The 22,220-nt window shown below is 43.9% G+C and overlaps 1 protein-coding gene across 6 annotated transcripts; it reads left to right on the top strand.

The window, feature by feature from the left end:
• Window positions 1-160: 160 nt before the first annotated feature.
• Window positions 161-18,597, top strand: PIP5K1A (phosphatidylinositol-4-phosphate 5-kinase type 1 alpha). Of its 6 annotated transcripts, none has more exons than XM_082685893.1 (14): window positions 161-481; window positions 2,025-2,105; window positions 3,736-3,866; window positions 4,312-4,429; window positions 4,606-4,758; window positions 5,946-6,245; window positions 8,697-8,902; window positions 9,918-10,001; window positions 11,283-11,331; window positions 11,537-11,621; window positions 12,686-12,832; window positions 13,030-13,159; window positions 16,628-16,671; window positions 16,934-18,597. In XM_082685893.1, the coding sequence occupies exons 2-13, from the start codon at window positions 2,043-2,045 to the stop codon at window positions 16,644-16,646; spliced, it is 1,485 nt and encodes a 494-aa protein (XP_082542019.1). In that variant the 5' UTR covers window positions 161-481; window positions 2,025-2,042; the 3' UTR covers window positions 16,647-16,671; window positions 16,934-18,597. The 6 variants fall into 6 exon arrangements, with proteins under 6 accessions (XP_082542019.1, XP_082542018.1, XP_082542021.1 ...); XM_082685892.1 differs by having other exon boundaries at window positions 16,623-16,671; XM_082685895.1 differs by lacking the exon at window positions 12,686-12,832 and having other exon boundaries at window positions 16,623-16,671.
• Window positions 18,598-22,220: the final 3,623 nt, after the last annotated feature.

Here is a 22,220-nt window from a genome sequence, read left to right as displayed (position 1 = left end):
AGGAGTAAAGCACCACAGATATACTCCAGAAGTTCTTACCCTTTTAGCTCTACGGGAAGAATTATTAATCAAGCCCTAGACTCTCCAGTGAGTCTTATGTATCTCTTATGCCCTTTCTCTTTCAGCCATGGTATCAGATGAGACGCTTTTATCCTGATGGTGTTAAGTGTATCAAGAACAGATATATTTCCTGGAGAACTGACTAAGAAAAGGGACTAGAACAAGAATGGAGTATGCATAAGGGCTCTATGAGTATGGAAGAAAAGGAAGGGATATTTAAAATCCCTATCCAAAAGGATTTAGTATCACAGAGCAAGAGGCAGGAGCTCATTGTCAGGTTTAGTTGGACTCAAACCCCAATTGTTTCAGTGTGCTTGATAGAAATTATGGGCCCGTGTGTGTGTGTGTGTGTACACTTCTGATTGTGGTTTTGTTTATTCTTTTGACAGCATCAGGAATCAAGAGATCCGTGCCGTCTGAGGTGAGTTTGATACTGATACATATTTCTGAAACTTTAATTCTGGAATAGAAGGATACCTGTTTATGACATCTTTATTTTCTCCCTACTTGAATCTTGGAAGCTAGATAGGATTTTTACATCTCTTTGGTAAACTAGAGATTAAACAGCTACTTTTGTTGTAGTTTATTATAGATAGTAATAATAGCTCTCATTGATTGAGCATTTTTTTTAATGTATCAAAGGTAGTGTACCGAAGAGTTAAATAATTTATCTAAGCGTCCTTTATTCTTATTTAATCTGGTAAACACTCCTGTGAGCTAAGTACCATTGCTATCCATGTTTTATAGATAAGTAGAGTGAGGATTAGAGGTTCTACAATTGGCCCAAGGTCACACAATTAATAAGTCTGGGATTAAAACCCCCATAGTTCGTCACTAAAGCCTACTCTTTGGTTTTGCTGTTACTGCTTCCTGGTTGCATAGCTTCAGTGAATTTGAAGAACTTCTTTTAACCATACAGATGCTGTTAAATTTCCTGAGTTTTTCTTTTCTGTGCAGAATATCTTCCATTTACTTAACTTTCTTCCTATTCAGTATTCCCCAAGCCTCTTATTTCTTCCCTCTCTCCTGGGTTTTGTGACTGGATTTCAGAGTGCAGACCCCCTTTGGCCTGAGATTTTAGGTTTTTCTCTTAGAACCTCTTCCAAGATCTTTGAGATGATATACTGAGGGTTTTCTGATAGTAAGGGCCTTAGAAAGAAGAGTAGACTTGAATATCAGGCCCTAAGATCATGACACCCTATTTACACTGGCTTTTTTGCCTCTGGCTTATTAACTTAATGAGTACTAACATCACGAAGAATACCTTTGCGTCTTTTGTGTTTCATCTTGATGTGGGAAATAGCCTTCTAAATTCTGCTGTACTGGTATTACTCCTTCCTTATTTTAGGGTCTATCCTGTGGGTGGAAAACAAAGCCATATCATGTTCCCAGGAGTCTCTTCAAGGCACCGAGGGCTCCTATCTCAGAGGAATTATCTTATTGCCTCAGCTTTTTAATTCCTAAGCTTGCAGTACTTGCATTTGCGAGTGGCTAGATCATTTTTACTGGTGAATGCACTTTGAGCAGGTAGTTTCATGTCAGGTTGAAAGTTACAGGGGTAGAGGTTTCTGAAAGAAAGCTGGTGAAAAAAGATGGAGGTCTGTGGAACTACGTTTAACCTGCCTTTTGTGAACTAAGGTTTGTTCTTTTTCCTGGAGCAGCTGTTTCATAGTTCTCTTGTCTCTACTTTTCCTTAATGTCACTCATTTTTTTATGTCCCCCCCCCCTTTTTTTTCTTGAGGATCAAAAGTGAAATATGTGTCCCTTGGAATTTTCTGTGTCCTTTTAGCCAGTTAATTCATTTGGAAACAATACTAAAACTGTGTGGGTCTTGTGAAGATTTTACAAAATATTTGTAACGTAGAATGGGTGGTTTGAGTGTCAGTTTGTTTTAATGTATCACAGTAGCTATATGGTGTTATTAAATGGGGATCATATGCTAATTTTGATTCTTCTTTTTCCAGGTTCCTTATGCCTCTGGCATGCCCATCAAGAAAATAGGCCACCGAGGTGTTGATTCCTCAGGAGAGACGACATATAAAAAGGTGTGTCTGGGTGGAACACTCATTTTAGTCCAGGAAGGGATAGTTCTGTCCCGTTGGTTTTATTCTCCACATTTTGTCTCATTTCTTGATATCCTAAGCCTTTGCACAAGAGCTATCATACAACTTGGACTTTAGAGTTTGCTTTCAGTTCTGAACCACTTTGGGAGGTGCTCAGGCTTCCCAAGGACAGTGTTCAACCTTTCCCTTGAGTGTTTATACCTTGTTTGATACAGTGTATGTAGATATCTTGGAGTTCCTGGAGTTCTGGCCCATGTAAATTTTTCTTGTGGGTGTTCTTTGTCTTTATTGCATTGTCAGGTACCTGACCAGCTCTGGGAATGGGCTTGAGGCCCTTGTCAATCCAGCAGTTACTTATTGAGCTCTACTTATGTGCTGAACATTAAGACAAAAAGATGAGTTTCTAGGCTAATTCAAAATCTAGTTATATATATATGTATGTGTATGTGTGTGTGTATATGTATAAAATTTGGGGGGCAGAGGGTAATCTCTAACAGGACACCTGGCTGGCTTAGTCAGTAGAGCATGCAGTTCTTGATCTCAAGGTCACGAATTTGAGCCCCACATTGGGCATGGAGCCTACTTAAAGTAAATTAATTTCTGACCCTAACATGGGGCTCAAACTCATGACCCTGAGATCCAAGAGTCACATGCTTTTTACTGACTGAGCCAGGCAGGTACCACTCTAGTTAACATTTTAGTGCCTAATGAAGACTAAGTAGAAATACAAGTAATTTAATACTTGGTAAGAGTCGGGGATAAGGGAAATCATTTAGAACAAAACTGTCCAGTAGAACTTTCTACGGTGATTGAAATGTGCTATAATCTGTGTCCTCCAGTAGTAGCCACTAGTCATACTTGAATGTGGCTGGTAAGACTGAAAAGGCAGATTTTCAGTTTTTATTTTAATGAACTTAAATGGCTGTCTCTGGCCAGTGGCAAGTGTTTGGATCTAGATGATTTGATATTTTCCCATGGGATTGTAAGAGTGAGGTTCTTGAATTCATTGCTTTTGACTATAGTGTGATCATTTTAAATCTAAACACTTCTTTCAGAAATAATTAGAGTCTTTCAGGCTTTCTCTTCAATTAGGAACTTTTTTTGCCAGCCTGTCATCCTTGGGACATGAGTTAGGCTCTGCCTTAAAGGACTGAAGCTTCTGTAGCCAGGTAGTCCATCGAAATATCAGTCCGTATTTTAGTTACAGTCTATATTTCGTGAATAAAATGTTTGGAGAGCCCCAGACATTCTGCACACAGGAATCTTTGAAGTGAGATTTAAAATTTTTCTCTTAGTACAACATATCTTTCAAATGTTGATGTGGCTTGTGGCTTCCAGCTATAAATTTGGAGAAGCAGGAACACCTTGCCTAGCTCAGGCTGACTCAGTCCTGCCTTTGCTACTGTGTATTTTCATATCCTTGCAACCTTTAGCAGGCTTAACTGCCATGTAAAGCAAGAGGATGGAGGAATTGGACTGCCACCGCTTAGTCTGAAGTACCAGAAGTGCTATTTGCTTTTGAGTGCTTCTTCTGGCTCTTCTCTCCTGAGTTTTTAATGTTCTGATCAGATTTAATACTAGAAACTTCCCTATTTTCTCTTCTGTTTCTCAGACAACCTCATCTGCCTTGAAAGGTGCCATCCAGTTAGGCATTACTCACACTGTGGGAAGCCTGAGTACCAAACCAGAGCGTGATGTCCTCATGCAAGACTTCTATGTTGTGGAGAGTATCTTCTTCCCCAGGTACAAAGGTTAATGTTCAGGGGAATGTCCTGGGAAGTGTGGCTTTTTCATATCAACCTCAGGCCAGTTTTTGGGGTTCAGGTCTAATTTAGGCATGTGCCCAATGTCCAGTCCTTAACTTGATCTTGGGGTGATAAAGGAATAGGAATAGAGATTTTAGAGAGCAGATGGTGTCCTTTGAATGCTTCCATAAGCCTCCGGCCTGTGGAGTGAGCCCTAAAAAGCAATTCAGTGCACTGGGTAGGGGCAGTCTGACTCCCTGTGCCATGTCTTAATCCCCATGTTGTGGCTTTGTCCCACTAAGTAATGACTCATCTAATCCCTCTCTTTCTCTCAAAGGGGGTATATTGGCCTGCTTCTGGGTTACTTTGAGTGTCTGCCCAGGGTGGACTTCCCGGGTGACAGGGACTGGTAAATTACAGCTTTTTCTTTTTTAACCCTACAGTGAAGGGAGCAACTTGACCCCTGCTCATCACTACAATGACTTTCGGTTCAAGACCTATGCACCTGTTGCCTTCCGTTACTTTCGGGAGTTATTTGGTATCCGGCCTGATGATTACTTGGTAAGCCCTCATTCCCAGGACTCTATGACTCCAGTATCAGAGGCCTCCTCCTAAAAGAAGACCCTTTCTCCAGTCTTGCTCTAATATACCTTTAGAACAGAATTGCATCTGTACTTAATTTCTGGTCGGACAGGCCCTGGTATTTCTGAACTTACTATCTTCTTCCTGGGCCCCAGTACTCTCTTTGCAGTGAGCCGCTGATTGAACTCTGCAACTCTGGGGCTAGTGGTTCCCTCTTCTATGTGTCCAGCGATGATGAATTCATTATTAAAACGGTTCAGCATAAAGAAGCGGAGTTTCTGCAGAAGCTGCTTCCAGGATACTACATGGTGAGGGAAGAGGAGCACTGGCCACCTCTGCTGCCCATTCCACTCCTAGACAAGGCTGGCGGGCTCTCTTGGGACACCTGCGTGGCTCAGTCAGTTAAGCATCTGCCTTATGCTCGGGTCATGGTCCAAAGGTCCTGGGATCAAGCCCTGTGTAAGGTTTTCTGCTCAGCGAGGAGCCTGCTTCTCCCTCTCCCTGCCCCCTGCTTGTGCTCTCTCTCAAATAAGTAAATAAAATCTTTAAAAAAGGAAAAAAGGCTTGGAGACTCTCTTAATAAGGGCAACACAAAGTCAGCATTTCTGTCTTAAAAGATGTAGTTTGTTTTGGGGCTTTTTGCCCCATCTCTTTTGCCTCTCTGGGGCTAAAGGGTTTTTTATGTCTTTTTTTTTTTTTTTAAAGATTTTATTTATTTATTTATTTATTTATTTATTTATTTATTTTTAAAAGATTTTATTTATTTGAGGGAGATAACGAGAGAGAAAGGGCACACAAGTAGGAGCAGTGGCAGAAGGAGAGGGAGAAACACACTCCCTGAAGAGCACCACGTGTAGGGCTCCATCCTAGGACCCTGGGATCATGACCTGAGCTGAAGGCAGGCACTTAAATGACTGAGCCACTCGGGGACCCCATCTGTCTTATTTTAAGTGTTATTTGACTTAGACCATCCTACCCAGAGTTGAAATTCAGTGATAATTTTGTTTTCTGTTCTTAATCCACCTGCTACACTAGGGAATGAAGTTACTTCTACTCCATCTTAACTCTGAGTGACTGCTCTCAGAGCTTTTGGAGAAGTTAGTTTTGCTTTGCATCACAGCCACAAGAATATACTATACCAAGGGCTTAGAGTTAAGACTTTTTCAACATGATCTTTTCTTAAGCCTCTCTAAAAGAATACCCATCATATATTAAGTATCCTGACTGATTACTGTATTGGACAGTCTGTGGCTCCATTAGTTAAGCATCTGCCTTCGACTTAAGTCATAATCTTTTCATCCTTGGTGGCAATCCAATCACTGAGGTAGATGAATTGGGAAATTGTAAACAAATTTGATGTGGGCTTATGGACAGATAGATTGTACCTGAATCCCATATAGCAGACAAAGGAAAGGGAGTGGCAACTTTTACCCTTGAGTTTCACTGAAAATCGTCTGACTTGTTCTCCTGCTTCTTTTTACTTTTGTGCTCTCAGAACCTCAACCAGAATCCTCGCACTTTGCTGCCTAAATTCTATGGACTGTACTGTGTGCAGGCAGGTGGTAAGAACATTCGAATTGTGGTGATGAACAATCTCTTACCACGGTCGGTCAAGATGCACATGAAATATGACCTCAAGGGCTCAACCTACAAACGGCGGGCTTCCCAAAAAGAGCGAGAGAAGCCTCTCCCCACCTTTAAAGACCTGGACTTCTTACAAGATATTCCAGATGGTCTTTTTTTGGATGCTGACATGTACAGTGCTCTATGTAAGACCCTACAGCGTGACTGTTTGGTGAGTTTATTATATTTCCTTCCCTGTCAAATACCAGAAATCTCAGCCACTAAAACAGCTTATTGTTCTTAAGGTTCAAATCAGTGTAAGATGGGACTCAGTTCCTTAGCTCCATATGTCCCAGACTTCATTTAAAATAACTTTTGCATTAAGTTATTGCTGAGCCTTTACATTTTTGTGTTCTGTTATCCTTCCCCACCTGGCTTCATTTTCTTTACCTCTCCTAGGCCTCATAATCCTACAGTCTCCTTATTTTCATACCAGTACCATCATTCCTCAGATCTTGGTCCTGCCTGCCAGATTCAGATTTATGTCTTAGAACCTGAGTGCTGCTGAAGGAAATCACACACCTGTGTCTATTCCACCAGCATCTCTACAGGTTGATGCTATCTGGCCTATTGTTCACCACTCCACCTCCTGTTCCTCTCAGCACAGATGTCACATGATTGCAGCCTACAAACCATTTTCTGACTGCTATCCCCCAGCCTTGTTTCTAAGCAGACTACCCCTCTATTGTATTACATACTATCCATTTGTCCTGCCCCCATCTCCAGTTTATAAACATGTCGACGCTTACCTTACCCATCTTTAATCTCCTTTCTGCCCAATGTGATGGCTTCTTACAGGTCACTTTTTCAGAACTGTTCCTTTAGGGTTCTGTTTCACATCTTGCTTCCTTTCCCTTCCCTGGCTTCAGCCTCTATCAGCTGTTTTCTTTCTGGATGTAAGCCAACTTTTATCTCTTCCATCTTAAGGTTAGGAGGATTTTTTTCTTTCTTCTACTTCTTTTTTTTTTTTTAAAGATTTTTATTTATTTGTCAGAGAGATCACAAGTAGGCAGAGAGGCAGGTGGAGGGGGGAAGCAGGTTCCCTGCTGAGCAGAGAGCCTGATGTGGGGCTCAATCCCAGGATCATGACCTGAGCTGAATGCAGAGGCTTAACCCACTGAGCCACCAGGTGCCCTGAGAACAGAAACTCTTGAGTATCTTTGTATCCCTGTGAACAGGCACAATGCCTGCATGTGGTAGGGCTTCAGGAAATACTGACCTGAATCAAAGCTGGTCATATAAAGTCCTGCAACAGATTCACTCCATCATGAAATGTACTTTGACCAGACTGTCCTTGTGGATTTTTTTTTTTTTAAGATTTTATTTATTTATTTGACAGAGATCACAAGTAGGCAGGAAGGCAGGCAGAGAGAGAAGGGGAAGCAGGCTCCCCGCTGAGCAGAGAGCCCGATGCGGGGCTCGATCCCAGGACCCTGGGATCATGACCTGAGCCGAAGGTAGAGGCTTCTAACCCACTGAGCTACCCAGGTGTCCTTACTTGTGGATTCTTAACAGCACAAATATGTATTCCACATTCTCTTGAATACAGGGCTCTTTTCACAAAGAGATACAAGGAAGGAACAAGCAAAGAGGGTGTTGTGGGCTAGGCAGTGGCCTAATATATATTTACTCAAATAGAAGAAAGCTGAGGGGATAGAAATAATGAGTGACTAGAGGAGGTTAATCTGTTCTTCCCCAGGGAGTAGGAGGAGCAAAGGATAAGCCTATAGTTAACCCTGAAAGTCAAGAATAATTGAATCTTGGGGCACCTGGCTGGCTCAGTTGGGGGAATGCGCACCTCTTGATCTTGTGGTTTTGAGTTTGAGCCCCATGTTGGGTGTGGAAATTACTTGAAAAAAAAATCTTTAGGGGCCCTTGGGTGGCACAGTCAGTTGAGCATCCAGCTCTTGGTTTTGGCTCTGCCCCTCTCCCTCCCCCTCCCTGTGTGCCTCTCTCTCACTCTGTCTCTCTGTATCTCTGAAATCTTGAAAAAAAATAAAATCTTAAAAAGAAAAAAAATGAGGGCACCTGGGTGGCTCAGTTGGTTAAGCGACTGCCTTTGGTTCAGGCCATGAACCCGGAGTCCCAAGATCTAGTCCCACATCTCACTCCTTGCTCAGTGGGGAGTCTGCTCCTCCCTCTGACCCCTCCCTGTCTCATGCTCTCTCTTCCTCTCCCTCTCTTTCTCTCTTTCTCAAATAAATAAAATCTTTCTAAAAAGTTAAAAAAAAAAAAAAAAAAAAAAGATGGGGCTCCTGGGTGGCTCAGTGGGTTAAGCCTCTGCATTCAGCTCAGGTCATGATCCTGGGATTGAGCCCCACATCAGGCTCTCTGCTCAGCAGGGAACCTCTGCCTTCGGCTCGGGTCATGATACCAGGGTTCTGGGATCGAGCCCCACATCGGGCTCTCTGCTCAGCGGGGACCTGCTTCCTCCTCTTTCTCTGCCTGCCTCTCTGTCTACTGTGATCTCTGTCAAATAAATAAATAAAATATTTGGGGGGAAAAAAAGATTAAAAAATAAATAAATAAAAGAAAAATTGAATCAGGAAAGCTGTGAGATCCTAAAAAAAAAATCCTCATACTTCTCAAGACTCAGAATGTGTTTTTTTTCCCCTTCCTTTAGGTGCTGCAGAGCTTTAAGATAATGGACTATAGCCTCTTGATGTCAATCCATAACATAGATCATGCACAAAGAGAGCCCTTAGGCAGTGAAGTGCAATCCTCAGCTGACACTCGCAGACCAGCCCCCCAAAAGGCTCTCTATTCCACGGCTATGGAATCTATCCAGGGCGAGGCTCGGCGAGGTGGCACCATGGAGACTGATGACCAGTGAGTGGGCTCAGGGGCAACAGGGTGGAGAACATAGAGTCATGGTATTTTTTTCTTGAAGAAAGGATGCGGCTCCTGGAATAAGAATAACCCCGACTCAGCATTTAAGCTAATAGTATTAACACTTACAAAACTGTACAACTTAAGAATGTAAAAGGAAAAGAAGAGGTCTTAAGTTGGGGATCTGTAGTACATCTGGGAAGGAGAGCTATTTAAAGTTAAAACACCTTTCAAGAAGAATATACTCAGAGCCTTAGACACACGTCAGCCTATTCTATTAGAACTTCACCAGAAGTAATGTACTATAGGCCGCTTTATGGAAGGCGCCTTTCTCACCATGATGGATCTGTCTATCAAGGAAGTATATTTACTGAAGCATCAGAAATGTCTTGTAAGTGGTTTTATTTTGTTTTGTTTTGTTTTAATATTTCATTTATTTATTTGTCAGGGAGAGGGAGAGAGAGAGAGAGAGAGAGCACACAAGCAGGCAGAGAAGAGAGGCTGGCAGAGGCAGAGAGAGGCAGAGAGAGAAGCAGGTTCCCTGCCAAGCAAGGAGCTCTATCCCAGGACTCTGGGATCATGACCTGAATGGAAGGCAGTGACTTAACCCACTGAGCCACCCAGGCATCCCAGTGGTTTTATTTTTAACGTATCCTTTACTGAACCTCAAGAAGAGTGTCCTAGTGGTGTGAGTTAAAATATCAAAGTACTGAGGAAGTGCAGAGTTACCTGAGCGTTTTCAGTGTTGCTGAGTAGGGGTGACTTTAGATTCTCTTTGGTAGAATTGGGGTCGGAGAGCAGACGAGTGAGACTTAGAGAGAAAGAGGTTATAATTCATACTCCAGAGTGGCTCTTGGGGTTGGAGGAAGGTTTTCACTCTTCCCCAGCTTATGAAAGATGGGGCAGTTATGTTTAGGTCTCAGTTCCCTATCCTGATCTGACTCGAGGTGAGGAGAAGCCATCATGTGCCAGGCCAGGGGTTTTCTTACTGTTTTCTTCTTGTCTTCTGGAACAGTATGGGTGGCATCCCTGCCCGCAACAGTAAAGGGGAAAGGCTGCTGCTTTATATTGGGATCATTGACATTCTCCAGTCTTACAGGTGAGGAGCATATGGATCCCAAATGAGGGGACAGAGTGTTTGCAGATAACCATTCACATTTCTCCTTTAGCTGGGTTTGTCACTAAATTCTTCCTGAAACAGGAACACAGCGGGTTGGATTCTAGTGGCTTACCTCCTTGGGTTTCAGATGGTAGTTTATTTCCTTGATTTTGCCTGTCTCCCTGGCTTCGTTACCCTGCCACCTTCCAAAACATAACATATACCTCTGTGGAGAACTGAGTCAGTCCTCAGAAGCACCGGGGTAGAACACACCATCTGTCTGGCTCTTTGTGAAAAACTTGTGAGATGAATCATACTTTACATTGGGGTACTGCTGGAAACATGTTCCTCTTTTCCTTGGAGGAAAAACCAGAGGATCACTGTGTCCTGTGCTATTAACCTATGGAACTGAGGCAGTGAAGTGACAAGGAGAATTTGGAAATGCTAGGTCCCAGTGTTACCCCTTTATTTTTTATTTTATTTTTTTTTTAAGATTTTATTTATTTATTTGACAGACAGAGATCACAAATAGGCAGAGAAGCAGGCAGAGAGAGAGAGGAGGAAGCAGGCTCCCCGCTGAGCAGAGAGCTCAATGCGGGACTCGATCCCAGGACCCTGAGATCATGACCTGAGCTGAAGGCAGAGGCTTTAACCCACTGAGCCACCCAGGCGCCCCCCAGTGTTACCCCTTTAAACAGGTTTTTTTGTTTTGTTTTTGTTTTGTTTTTTTTTTTAATTTATTTATTTGACAGACAGAGATCACAAGTAGGCAGAGAGGCAGGCAGAGAGAGAGAGGAGGGAGCAGGCTCCCCGCTGAGCAGAGAGCCCGATGCGGAGCTCGATCCAAGGACCCTGGGATCATGACCTGAGCCGAAGGCAGAGGCTTTAACCCACTGAGCCACCCAGGCGCCCCTTTAAACAGGTTTCAACTACTAGTGAAGACTGGACAGACCTTGGTTTACTGTTTCACAGTATTATCATCCGGTTTTAACTCATGTCTTCCAGGCATGCTCATCTGTCCCTTCACTGTTCCTTTTGTGACAAATGTTCTTATCCCTGACTTGCCAGGGACATACTAAGTTCCCTTTTTCAATAGGGGAGGTAATGAACTTCCCTAGAAACAGCTTTGATCGCTGTCCTGAACAAGTACTACTGTGTCTGTTCTTTGGAAAGCAAGTGTAATAGAGGGAGTGCTTTCTCAGCTTCTTTTAACTTCATAAAAGAGAAAACTGTCATTCATTAAAAACTTGGTGACTGTGCGATACACATTTTTCTTGGCAGGTTTGTTAAGAAGTTGGAGCACTCTTGGAAAGCCCTGGTACACGATGGGGTGAGTAACAGTTTGCTAGTGGCTCTCCTCCTGGCTCCTTCAGTTGTGATTGATGCCCTCGATTTCTTCTTTCTTACTTCATTTGTGGGTTCTGCCCTTCTGTTAGGGTTTCAGCCTAGAGGAAAATAGCCCTTGGACTAAATAGCGATCCTCTTGCTGGGCCTTCCCCCTCTTTAACTCTGCAGCCATCTCTTCTGCTCTGTAGGACACCGTATCAGTGCATCGCCCAGGCTTCTATGCTGAACGGTTCCAGCGCTTCATGTGCAACACAGTGTTCAAGAAGATACCCCGTAAGTGGCTTCTACCAGATGACCCCCCAATGACTCCCTTACTCCAGGAGATGGGTGGGCAAGACACCTCTGTCAGGGAACTGCCAAAGCCTCTTCTGCTCCACCCACATCCCATGAGAGCTGCTGCCCGTCTTTATGTCAGTCACTCTGTCTGTCCCAGTGGTTTCCGAGTTGCTGCTTTTCCCCTGGCTCTCCCTTCGTGTGTCATTGAGGTGAGGGGCATTTCTGGGAAAATTGGTGGGATTGGGGCGGGGTGGGGGGTAGGGAGTGGCATTGTGGGAGCAGGATCCATGCCATAGGCTGAGATAAAGCCAGACTTCTAGACAGAGATAGGCAAGCATATTACCAGTCTTCTGTTTTCTCTTCATATCCCCAGGGCCAAGGAATTCTCAGACTAGGATCAAAGGGTTGGAGAAGCATTTACTGATTGTACTTAGCAGTCATTCTTACTCTCTTCCCTCAACTTTCTTGGTTGGAAAGTGCCAGTATTCTTCTTTTCCAGCCTTCCAGTGCTGCTGCCATTCGCAGATTTCCAACTCCTTCTTCCTGTCTCCTCATTATAGGCCTCAGTTGTCCCTCAGTGTGGCAGAGAGGACTTAGGCATGCCAGACAGTATTAAAAAACATGGGAAAATTCCTTCAAAGTCTTTTCAAAGTGGCATATAAGCAAGTGTAAAGTACCATGGTGCTGTGTGCGTGAATGCTACAAGCACGCAGAGTGAAAGGGTCATCTTCATCAGCTTGAGCTGGAGGATATTGTTAAAGAACAAGGGAGTGACAGAATGGAAGACACCTCATCGGGTGGAAGCAAGCCATGGAGGTTGTGTGTAGTGGGGGCAGATATGTATGTGTCTGCTTTCCTCTAGGTTCTCTGCTTTCCAGAGTGAGGTGAACTGAGATGCACACCCTTTCTAGTTCATAGAGCCTGTCTTTGTTGACATTAGTCCTTCTTCCCGCTTTGCAGAGCACCTTTGGGTCTGTGTTGGGGATGCTGGCAATTTGTATGTGTCTCGGTGATGGTTTCTCGGGTGGGTGCTAAGTAGGCTTTCTCTTTGCCTTTTGAAGTGAAACCCTCTCCTTCCAAAAAGTTTCGGTCTGGCTCATCTTTCTCTCGGCGAGCAGGCCCCAGCGGCAACTCCTGCATTACTTACCAGACATCGGTCTCTGGGGAGCACAAGGCACAAGTGACAACCAAGGCGGAAGTGGAGCCAGGTCAGCGCCAGGGCTGGGGTTCCCATGTGATTGGGGACTCCCTCCCTCCCTCTGAGCCCTAGATTATCTGCCTAGAACCTCTACTCCCCATTCATATCCAGGAAAAGCCAAGTTACACTTTTTTCCCTCTGTATTTCCCCCACCCCGTTTTGTCTTCTTTTTTATTTATTGATTTTCTTCCCTTTTCTTTTTTCCAGGCGTCCACTTCGGTCGTCCTGATGTTTTACCTCAGACTCCACCTTTGGAGAAAATCAGTGAGGTCTCGACTCTTCCTGACCCCTATTTCTCACCTGTAGTTGGAGAGACTTTGCAAATGCAAACTACAAGGTTGGTTCCTTGACCCCTTTCTTCATGTTCTCCTTTCATCCTCTCTCTTCAGGTCTTTGGGAACCTCCATAATTTTTGTTTTTTCGAGAGATCATTATCTTTTGCTCTTCACTAGATTTTTCTGGGTTTACTTTCCTTTAGTTCATCTTTACTGACTTGAAGGAGTGTGTCAACATCTCTGCATCTTTAAGGGGTATGCAAACTATTCTGATAGAATGTGCCCCAACTAACCCTTTATCTACTGGTGAGTTAGGTGAGAATTCTCAGCTTACTTTGTAAGCCTGGAAAAAGATTCCTGGGCAGGGAAGAAAATGAACAGTGAGTCTTGTAAAAGGATGCATCCTAAAGGTTGTGGTTTAATTTTGTTAGATGGTGTGTTGATTATCTAGTGCATCATAATAAATTAACCCAAAACTTAGTGGATTAAAATAACAAACACATATCATAGCTTCTGTGGGTTGAGAATGTGGATACAGCTTAGCTGGGTCCTCTGGCTCAAGGTCTTCCATGAGGTGTTGGCCAGGAGCTCCCATCTCGTCTGAAGGCTCAACTGAGAGGCTTCACTTCTAAGCTCCTTTATATGCTTGTTGGCAGGGTTCAGTTCCTTGTGGGTTGCTGGACAGAGGGCCTTAGTTCCTTGCTGGCAGTTGGCTGGGGGCCTCCCATGGTTTTTTGCAACATGAGCCTCTCCTTAGGACAACTCAGAACATTGCAACTGGCCTCCCTCAGAGCGAGCAAGTAAAAGTGCATGCACCTATCCAGAAGCCATAATCTTTTTGTGACCTGATCTCAAAATTGACCACCTATCACCTGCACTGCATTCTAGTCACTAATTCTAGCCCACACTCACAAGGAAGGGATTATACAAAGCTATGAATACCAGGAAGCAGAACTCATAGGGAGCCCTCTAAAAAGTGACCTTTCGCAGTCCATCTTCTGGCCCCCAATGCTTCCTGTCCTTCCTGTGCGAAATGCATTCATTTGCTCCAGAAGTCTGATCCCATTACAGCAACAGCTCAAATTCCAGAATTTTGTCATCTGAATTAGGTCTAGGTTTGGAGGAGCTCCCCAGGTACTGTTCCTTGAGTATAGTTGCTCTCAGTCTTTGGACCTGTGAAACTAGAGACAGCTGTTTTCTCCCTATACACCCAGCAGACAGTGGTGAGGCAGTAAGTAGATAACACTGAACACATTCCTGTACAAAGAGAAGAGTGAGGGAGGCACAGAGGAGTCACTGGTGCATAGCTAGTCCAAAATCCAGCAATTGTTGAGTTTCTTTGATCAGGTGAAATACAGGGAAAAGGCTTGGGAGTAATTCTCCCATTACTCTTTACTCCACTCTTTGACCTCTTGGTTTTGCTTTCTGGGTCTTCCTTTTTCATGAAAGCCAGAATGTTGTTTGCAGCTAGTAGTTTTCTCAGCCTGCTTCCTATTTTGGCGTCCAGCAGTTTCTTAATTTTATACTGTGTATGCCCCTTTCAGTCCAAGCTGTGAATGTTTCTGCTGTTATAATGCCCTCAAAGATTTTGTGGTCCTCCTGTGAGTCTCAATAAGATTCAGTCCCCTAGACAAAAGCCACACCCACAGATACCCTCTTCATAAGCCCCGTGCTGCTTAGAGATCCTGTTAAGTTGAGAGGTGCTGCTTAGAGATCCTGTTAAGTTGAGAGGATCTGGGAGACTTTAATCTTTTTGAATGGCCTTATGTATGATTGAGTAGTACTCTAAGGAACCAACTTTGATTTTTCTGAAGTCTTAGAAAATGTTTTACAGTCATACCCTTGGCTTTGTCTCTAGACCCCATTTTCCTGGTAGTGCACAGGTTTTGTGCTTCCTTGCAAGCTATTTCTTAATTTTAGCATTGTTTGCTATCTGGAGGGGCTCAGAATTTTCAAAACCATCAGGTCCTGAAAGTCCTTTTATTTAATAGTCCTTCCCTTAATTTTTTTCTTCTCGTTTCCCTGTAAGCATTAAGAGGGAACCAGGTGGGGCGGGTGGTGGCGGGGGAGAAAGAGCCAGGTGACAACTTTAGTACTTTGTTTAGGATTCTCCTTAGGTAGATCACCCAATCCGTTAGACACATATTCTGCTTTTCACATAACTGCATATGACATTGTTGCAAAACTTTGTTCCACTGCATTACAGGGATGCCCTTTCCTTCAGTATCCCATAAGATTTTTCTCACTTTCTGTTGAGCCCACACTGGCAACTCACTCATCAAGCCTAAGATTCTGCAGTATGTTCATGGCACTTCTAGACTTTCACTAAAACTTTCCTTAAAGCCCATTTCCCTCTTCCAAAGCCTCTTCCACTTTTTAGTTCAGTAGCACTTTACTTCCACGTTCAAAAATGTATATTATTTATTACTGTGTAACAAATTACTCTCAATTTGGCAGCTAAAAACTACAACATATATTATTTCAGATTTTATGTGGCTTGACTGGTTCAGGGTCTCTCAGGAGGTTACAGTGAAGCTGTGAGTCAGGGCAGTAGTCTCATCTGGAGGCTTGCCTTGGGGGAGGATCAACTTCTAAGCTCATTTACGTGGTTGTTAGCAAGATTCAGTTCCTTGTAGGCTGTTGGCCTGTGGTCCTCCCTCAGTTCCTTGTCACATGTTCTCTTCATGTGGCAGCTAGCTTCCCTCAAAGCGAACAGTTAGTAAGAGAACTCGAGCCCAAGAGGAAGCTAGGTAGGGTCTTTTTGTAACCTAATCTCAGAATTGATGTTCCATCACCTAGCCTACATTTTGTCCTCTGGAAGAGAGTCACTAAATCTAGTCCCCATTCAAGAGGAGAGAATTACACAATGGCACAAATATCAGGCAGCAGTAATCACTGAGTGCCTACTACATCTAGGAATTGAAGAAAGAAGGGGAGAGTATTAGGAAATATTTTTGTAGTACTCAGGAAGCTAAATAGTTAATTAAAACAACATGCTTCTAAGTCTGGTAGTTTCTAAGCCTCTTTCTGAATCCTGAGTTGATCCTGAAGTGAAATATGGAGAAGCATTATAAGATTTGACTTGAGAGGATTGTCCTTTCTCTCTCTCTTTTTTTTTAATATTTTATTTATTTATTTGACAGATAGAGATCGCAAGTGGGCAGAGAGAAAGGAGGAAGCAGGCTCCCCATGGAGCAGAGAGCCCGATGTGGGGCTTGATCCCAGGACCCTGGGATCATGACCCGAGCTGAAGGCAGAGGCTTTAACCCACTGAGCCACCCAGGCGCCCTTTCTCTCTCTTTTTAAAAAAAAAATTATTAATAACATAGAATGTATTATTTGTTTCAGGGGTACAAGTCTGTGATTCATCAGTCTTTCACAATTCACAGCACTCATCAGAGCACATACCCTCCCCATTGTCCATCACCCAGCTGCCCCATCCCCCCCACCCCTTCCCTGTCCTTTCTCTTTCTTATCTAATAATTCTTCTCCTCTCTGCCTCCATTTTTTTTTTTCTTCTGCTAGTTCAGCCCTCTTGGAAAAGCCTGAAGTTGCAGAGTCAGAGTTCACCCATGTGAGTGTCTGGGATGTGGGGGAGGTGAATGCTTGCTTTGAAGGGTATAAAGAGGATTACTGATGAAGTGGAACAGGGAGTTAATTTGCAAGGTGCCCCTTCAATTTTGCCTTTTTAAAATTTGTAGGGACCTTGTACTTGGAAGCAAAGGATGAAATAGAAAACTTAATTTTGCCAGTCAAGCTGGAATGAACTTGAATTCCCTTCCTGCCTCCGCATTTCATACTCCATATCCTTAACCTTATACCCTTACCCTTTCCAGTGAGCAGAAAAATTCAGAAGACCTAGAACAAGATTCTGCCAGCTTGGTGATCCCAAGAAGCCAGCCCTTGCCCCAGCAATGCTGAATTTTCTTCTTCGTGGTCATCACAAAAGGAATATAATGGAGGCTGGGGGAGCTCTCTGCCTCCTTCCTGAAGAAGAACCTCTTCTCCTTCCCCTTCCTTATGAATGGGCACCAGTGCCTCGGACAGTTGAGGACAGCAACATCTTCTCCACTTCTGAATTAGATGGCACAAGTTTTCAAGGGGCCAGCCTTGGCTTCCACAACTGCATTGTTTTCAAACCCCCATTCTTCCTGCTGGAAGTGGGGTTGCTGGATTTGGTGGTTTTCTTCCTCTTCATCTACCGTTCACCAGGAGCTGGACTCTTAAATTTCCTCAGGCAGACTGGCTGGCACATTATCTCCACCTTCTCTCTTTCTCTGGAAGAAGATCCTTGTAATCTCTGTTAAGGTTTTGGGGATAAGGGTGTTAAGCCAAATCCCACCTTAATTTTTTTTTTTTTCCTTAAAAAAAGGAAAAGAAAAACTAGCACACAGCACACAATTTGAAGCCAGTTAGTTTCAGATCAAAACTGCAGAAGTGTCAGGAGAGATGCCTATTTTGGGGGCTCCCTCAGAACCCCCTGATGTTTGAGAAATGGAAGTATGGAACTGCTTTGCCAGGAGCAGCTCCTCTTTAACTCCTCCTCTCTTGATGAATTTCTTAAGGCTGAAGGAATGGAGAGAGTGGGAACATGGGGTAATCTTTATCCCTTTTGTTGAAACAGCGGGGCAGTCATGGGACCAGAAGATCAGAACCCTTGCTAGGCAGGACCCTGCTCACTGCCAGGCCATCACAGTTATTAGTGTTTTGCAATTTGAAATGTATTCTGCTTGTTTTTCTAAATATGAAGACTTAAATGAATTTGGATCCTTCTCAAAAGGAGGTTTCTTCCTTGCTCTTCCTACCTTTTCCGACAGTGTTCTGCTTTTCAAGGAGCTGAGGTGGGGAGGAGACACCTCTGTCCCTTTAACAGGCAGTCTGTATCTGTGAGGCTAGAGAATATTCACTTAGACTGATGGGGAGCCAGCAGATTCTTGCCTAGGTGAGGTCATAGCTGTGCCACATGCCCTGCCCCTTCTCATGCAGAGAACTCGGAAATGAGAGCTGTGTAATCTGTTCCCCCTCTCCAATAGTTGTGATTCCCCACCTGATCCTCCTCCTCGTGGCTGGGGACTAGGGGGGTCTGGCATTTCAGGCAGATTGTTGAATACTGTCCCATCTCCATCCTGCCCGACCTCGATAGTAAGTTAGCCCATCCCCCAAATAACTGTCTATATTAGACACCCCCAGCCAGTTTCTGGCTGCCTGTCTTTGCTGCCATGTTCTTTTTTACAAGAAGGAAAGAAACAATTCTTGCTATTTTTTTTTCATAATTTACTATTTATGATGTATTTAAGTGTTTTATTCAGGACAGAGTTCTGTAGGGAGTGGGAGGGAATATTTGAGGGGGCTGGGTCTTAGGGAAGGGAATGGGGAATCAACATTTTTATGAAGTGTCACTATTTGCCTCCACTTTGTATTGTTCAGATACGGCAAATGCAATATAAAAGTGATAAATACCTGGTTTTAATGTATTAAACTTTCATCAGTTATTTAGAGACCTCTTGTTTCTTCCTGATTTCTTTTTCATACACCATCTGGTCCAACCTCACGTCCCAGCTCGGGCTCAGTGTTATTTGTGTTCTTTCCCTGAGCAAATGCAGCCTCCTCGCCAGTTGCCTTCAGTCTGGTGCAGGCCTGTGCTAGCTTCATTCCCTACCTTCCAGCCACCTCTCCACTTGATCAACTTCACCTTGAAAAGCTGTGAATATGAAGGGAATTACTGTTGGTCTGTTGCCTGAGTTGCAACCTACTTTAACTGATGGATCTGTGAATCCAAAGGAGGAAAAGAGGAGGCACAAAAGCTTGAGATCATTTGGCCTTTTGATTCCCTCTCTTTTCCTCTCCTGACCTGGTGCTAAGGTGTCACTTAGGAGACCACAGGAACTGCTTCCTTCAGTTGTTTTCCTCTTCTGTGAGGTTGAACTTCGTTATTAGTTAGGCTTTTTTACTTGGATGGGAATCTAGACCAAAGAGCGGGTGCCTGTTCTAAGGCATGTGGGCGGGGAAGTTTGGAGGGAAGCAAGTTAACTAACGAGTGTTCTTTCCACAGCACTATCCCTTATTTTGTTAAGATCATTCTGCGAATATTTCTGCAGCAGGTAATGAGCAATTCACTGGGTCAAAAGAAGTATTTGACCTTCAAGAGTTGACAGGAGCACCACACATATTTGTGTGTACACAAAAACGTTTTAGATGGATTACAGTTTAGGATTTCAATTCTCTGAGAGAATGGTACAGAATATATTAGGTGGAAGAAAATTAGAGGTTAGTGTGGACTAGAAGTGTTGGGGAAGGTTGCACATGAACGTATGAGAAGGGTTCTATTTTTATTTATTTATTTTTTTAAAGATCTTATCTATTCATTTCACAGACAGAGATCACAAGTAGGCAGAGAGGCAGGCAGAGAGAGAGAGGAGGAAGCAGGCTCCCCGCCGAGCAGAGAGCCCGATGCAGGACTCTATCCCAGGACCCTGAGATCATGTGAGCTGAAGGCAGAGGCCCAACCCACTGAGCCACCCAGGGACCCAGAAGGGTTCTATTTTTAGAACAAGGGAGAACCCACACAGGAAGCAATGGTGGAGGAGATCTGAGTAAGAATCTTGGAGGTGGAGGTGGAAGCCTCACTGATAGCTAGACTGAGGAATTGTGTTTTTTTTTTTTTTAAAGATTTTATTTTCTTATTTGACAAAGATCACAAGTAGCCAGAGAGACAGAGAGGCGGGGGAAGCAGGCTCCCCGCTGAGCAGAGAGCCTGATGTGGGGCTCGATCCTAGGACTCTGGGATCATGACCAGAGCCAAAGGCAGAGGCTTAACCGACTGAGCCACCAGGCGCCCCTGAGGGATAGTTTTTTAAGATTTTTTTTTTTTTTAAAGATTTATTTATTTATTTATTTATTTGACAGAGAGAGAGAGAGAGAGATCACAAGTAGGCAGAGAGGCAGGCAGAGAGAGAGAGGAAGGGAAGCAGGCTCCCTGCTGAGCAGAGAGCCCGATGCGGGACTCGATCCCAGGACGCTGAGATCATGACCTGAGCCGAAGGCAGCGGCTTAAGCCACTGAGCCACCCAGGCGCCCTTGTTTTTTAAGATTTTATTTATTTGAGCCTGAGCAGGATGGGAGTATGCAGAAGGAGAGGGAGAAGACTCCCCACTGAGTAGGGAGCCTGACCTCGGATTTGGTCCCAGGACCCTGGCATCATGACCTGAGCCAAAGGAGGACGTTTAACTGACTGAACCACCCAGGGGCCCCTAGGCTGAGGAATATTTTATTTTATTTTATTTGACAGATTGAGAGAGCGAGAGAAGGAATACAAGCAGGGTTAGTGGGAGAGAAGGAGCCCGATGGAGGGCTTGATCCCAGGCCCTTGGGATCATGACCTGAACCAAAGGCAGACGCTTAATGACAGCCACCCAGGCATCCCAGGAATTTTTTTATTTCAAACTGTAGGAAATGAACTGTAGAATATTTTTTTGCCTCTAAGTAGAACATGATCAAAATAATTCAGACTAATCTGTTGACAGAGTTCTGTAAAAATGGATTGAACAAGCAGATCAGACTCATAATTTAGGTGTGAAGTGGTGTGGGAGGCTGGAGGTGATGATAAAACTATGATAGAACAAGTAATTGGAGTGAAGGAGGAACTGGGGATTGTCAAAGTTTTGAATTTGAGTTTAAGCCACTCCTTTAGACTGGATAAGGAGAAAACTCTTTCCCTAACAGGAATTGGATCCAAACATGTTTTAGGCATACGTGGTCTTTCTGACACTGTTACCTGGTCACTCGCTCTTCAACTTACCCATGCAACTGCTGAGTGCATGCAGTAAATACACTCTTACAGTCAGAGGGTCCCTCTAGTGGTGAGCCCCAATCGCTAGCTACTTCTAGAGAGGAACCCTGCAATCCCAATGCAGGGAAGGCCTGCTAGGGGAAGAGGAAACCAAATGAGACCATAGGATAATAAAGCTGGAGGGTCACCTGGGTGACCCTTAGGCATCTGACTTCAGCTCAGGTCACCATCTAGGGATCTTGGGATTGAGCCCAGTGTGGGACTCCCCACTCAGAGAGCGTCTGTTTCTTCCTCTGCCTCTGGCCTAACCCCATGCTTGTGTTCGCTCTGTCAAATAAATGATAAAATCTTAAATAAAATACATTCAAGATTAAACTGTATTCTTGGGGTTCCTGGGTGGCTCAGTCGTTAAGTGTCTGGACTTCATGTTCTTAAATACCTTCTTGCCTCGGGACATTTCCACTTGCTCTTTCTCCAGGTATTCTTTGGATCTCTGTTCAAATGAAAGGATTCCCTAATATCCTATTTATATTAAATTCAAACCACATCCAACCCAGTCTATTTTTCTCTGAAGTGATCACCCATTATTTGGGTGTGTGTGTGTGTGTGTGTGTGTGTGTGTGTGTGTATTTTTTTTAAAGATTTTATTTGTCAGCGCACAAGCAGGGGGACTGGCAAGCAGAGGGAGAAAGCAGGCTCCCTGCTGTGCAAGGACCTCAATGAGAGACTCCATCCCAGGACCCCGGGATGAGCCGAAGGCAGACACTTAACGACTGAGCCATCAAGGTGCCCCATAACTGAACCGCTTCTGACATAGTGCTAAGGGGACATCTCTGTTCAAAGAAGAGTTCTCCGTTCTCCAGGTTGAATTAATCTTATAGTATCTATTTTTCATTATCTCATTTTTAAAATATTTTGAAAGCTTTTATTTATTTATTTGACAGAGACACTGAGAGGGATCACAAGCAGGGGGAGTGGGAGAGGGAGAAGCAGGCTTCCCACTGGACAAGGAGCCCGAGGTAGGGCTCAATCCCAGGACCCTGGGATCATGACCTGAGCCAAAGGCAGTCGCTTAATGACTGAGCCACTTAGGCCCCCTAACTATCTAATTTTTTAAAAGATTGATTTATTTGAGAGGGAGAGAGTGTAGGAGGAGGGGCAGAAGAAGAGAATCTTCAAGCAGACTCCCCGCTGAGTGCAGAGTCTGTCATGAGGCTCAATCCCACAATCTATGAGATCATGACCTCAGCCAAAGCCAACAGTTGGATGCTTAACTGGCCAAGCCATCCAGTGCCCTCATTATCTCTCTTTTTTTTTTTTTTTTAACGATTTTA

This window comes from Mustela nivalis (assembly GCF_964662115.1).
Source record: "Mustela nivalis genome assembly, chromosome: 10".
Classification (NCBI taxonomy): domain Eukaryota; kingdom Metazoa; phylum Chordata; class Mammalia; order Carnivora; family Mustelidae; genus Mustela; species Mustela nivalis.
Note: the sequence above shows the minus strand (reverse complement) of the source record. Positions and strands in the feature narration are given on the sequence as shown.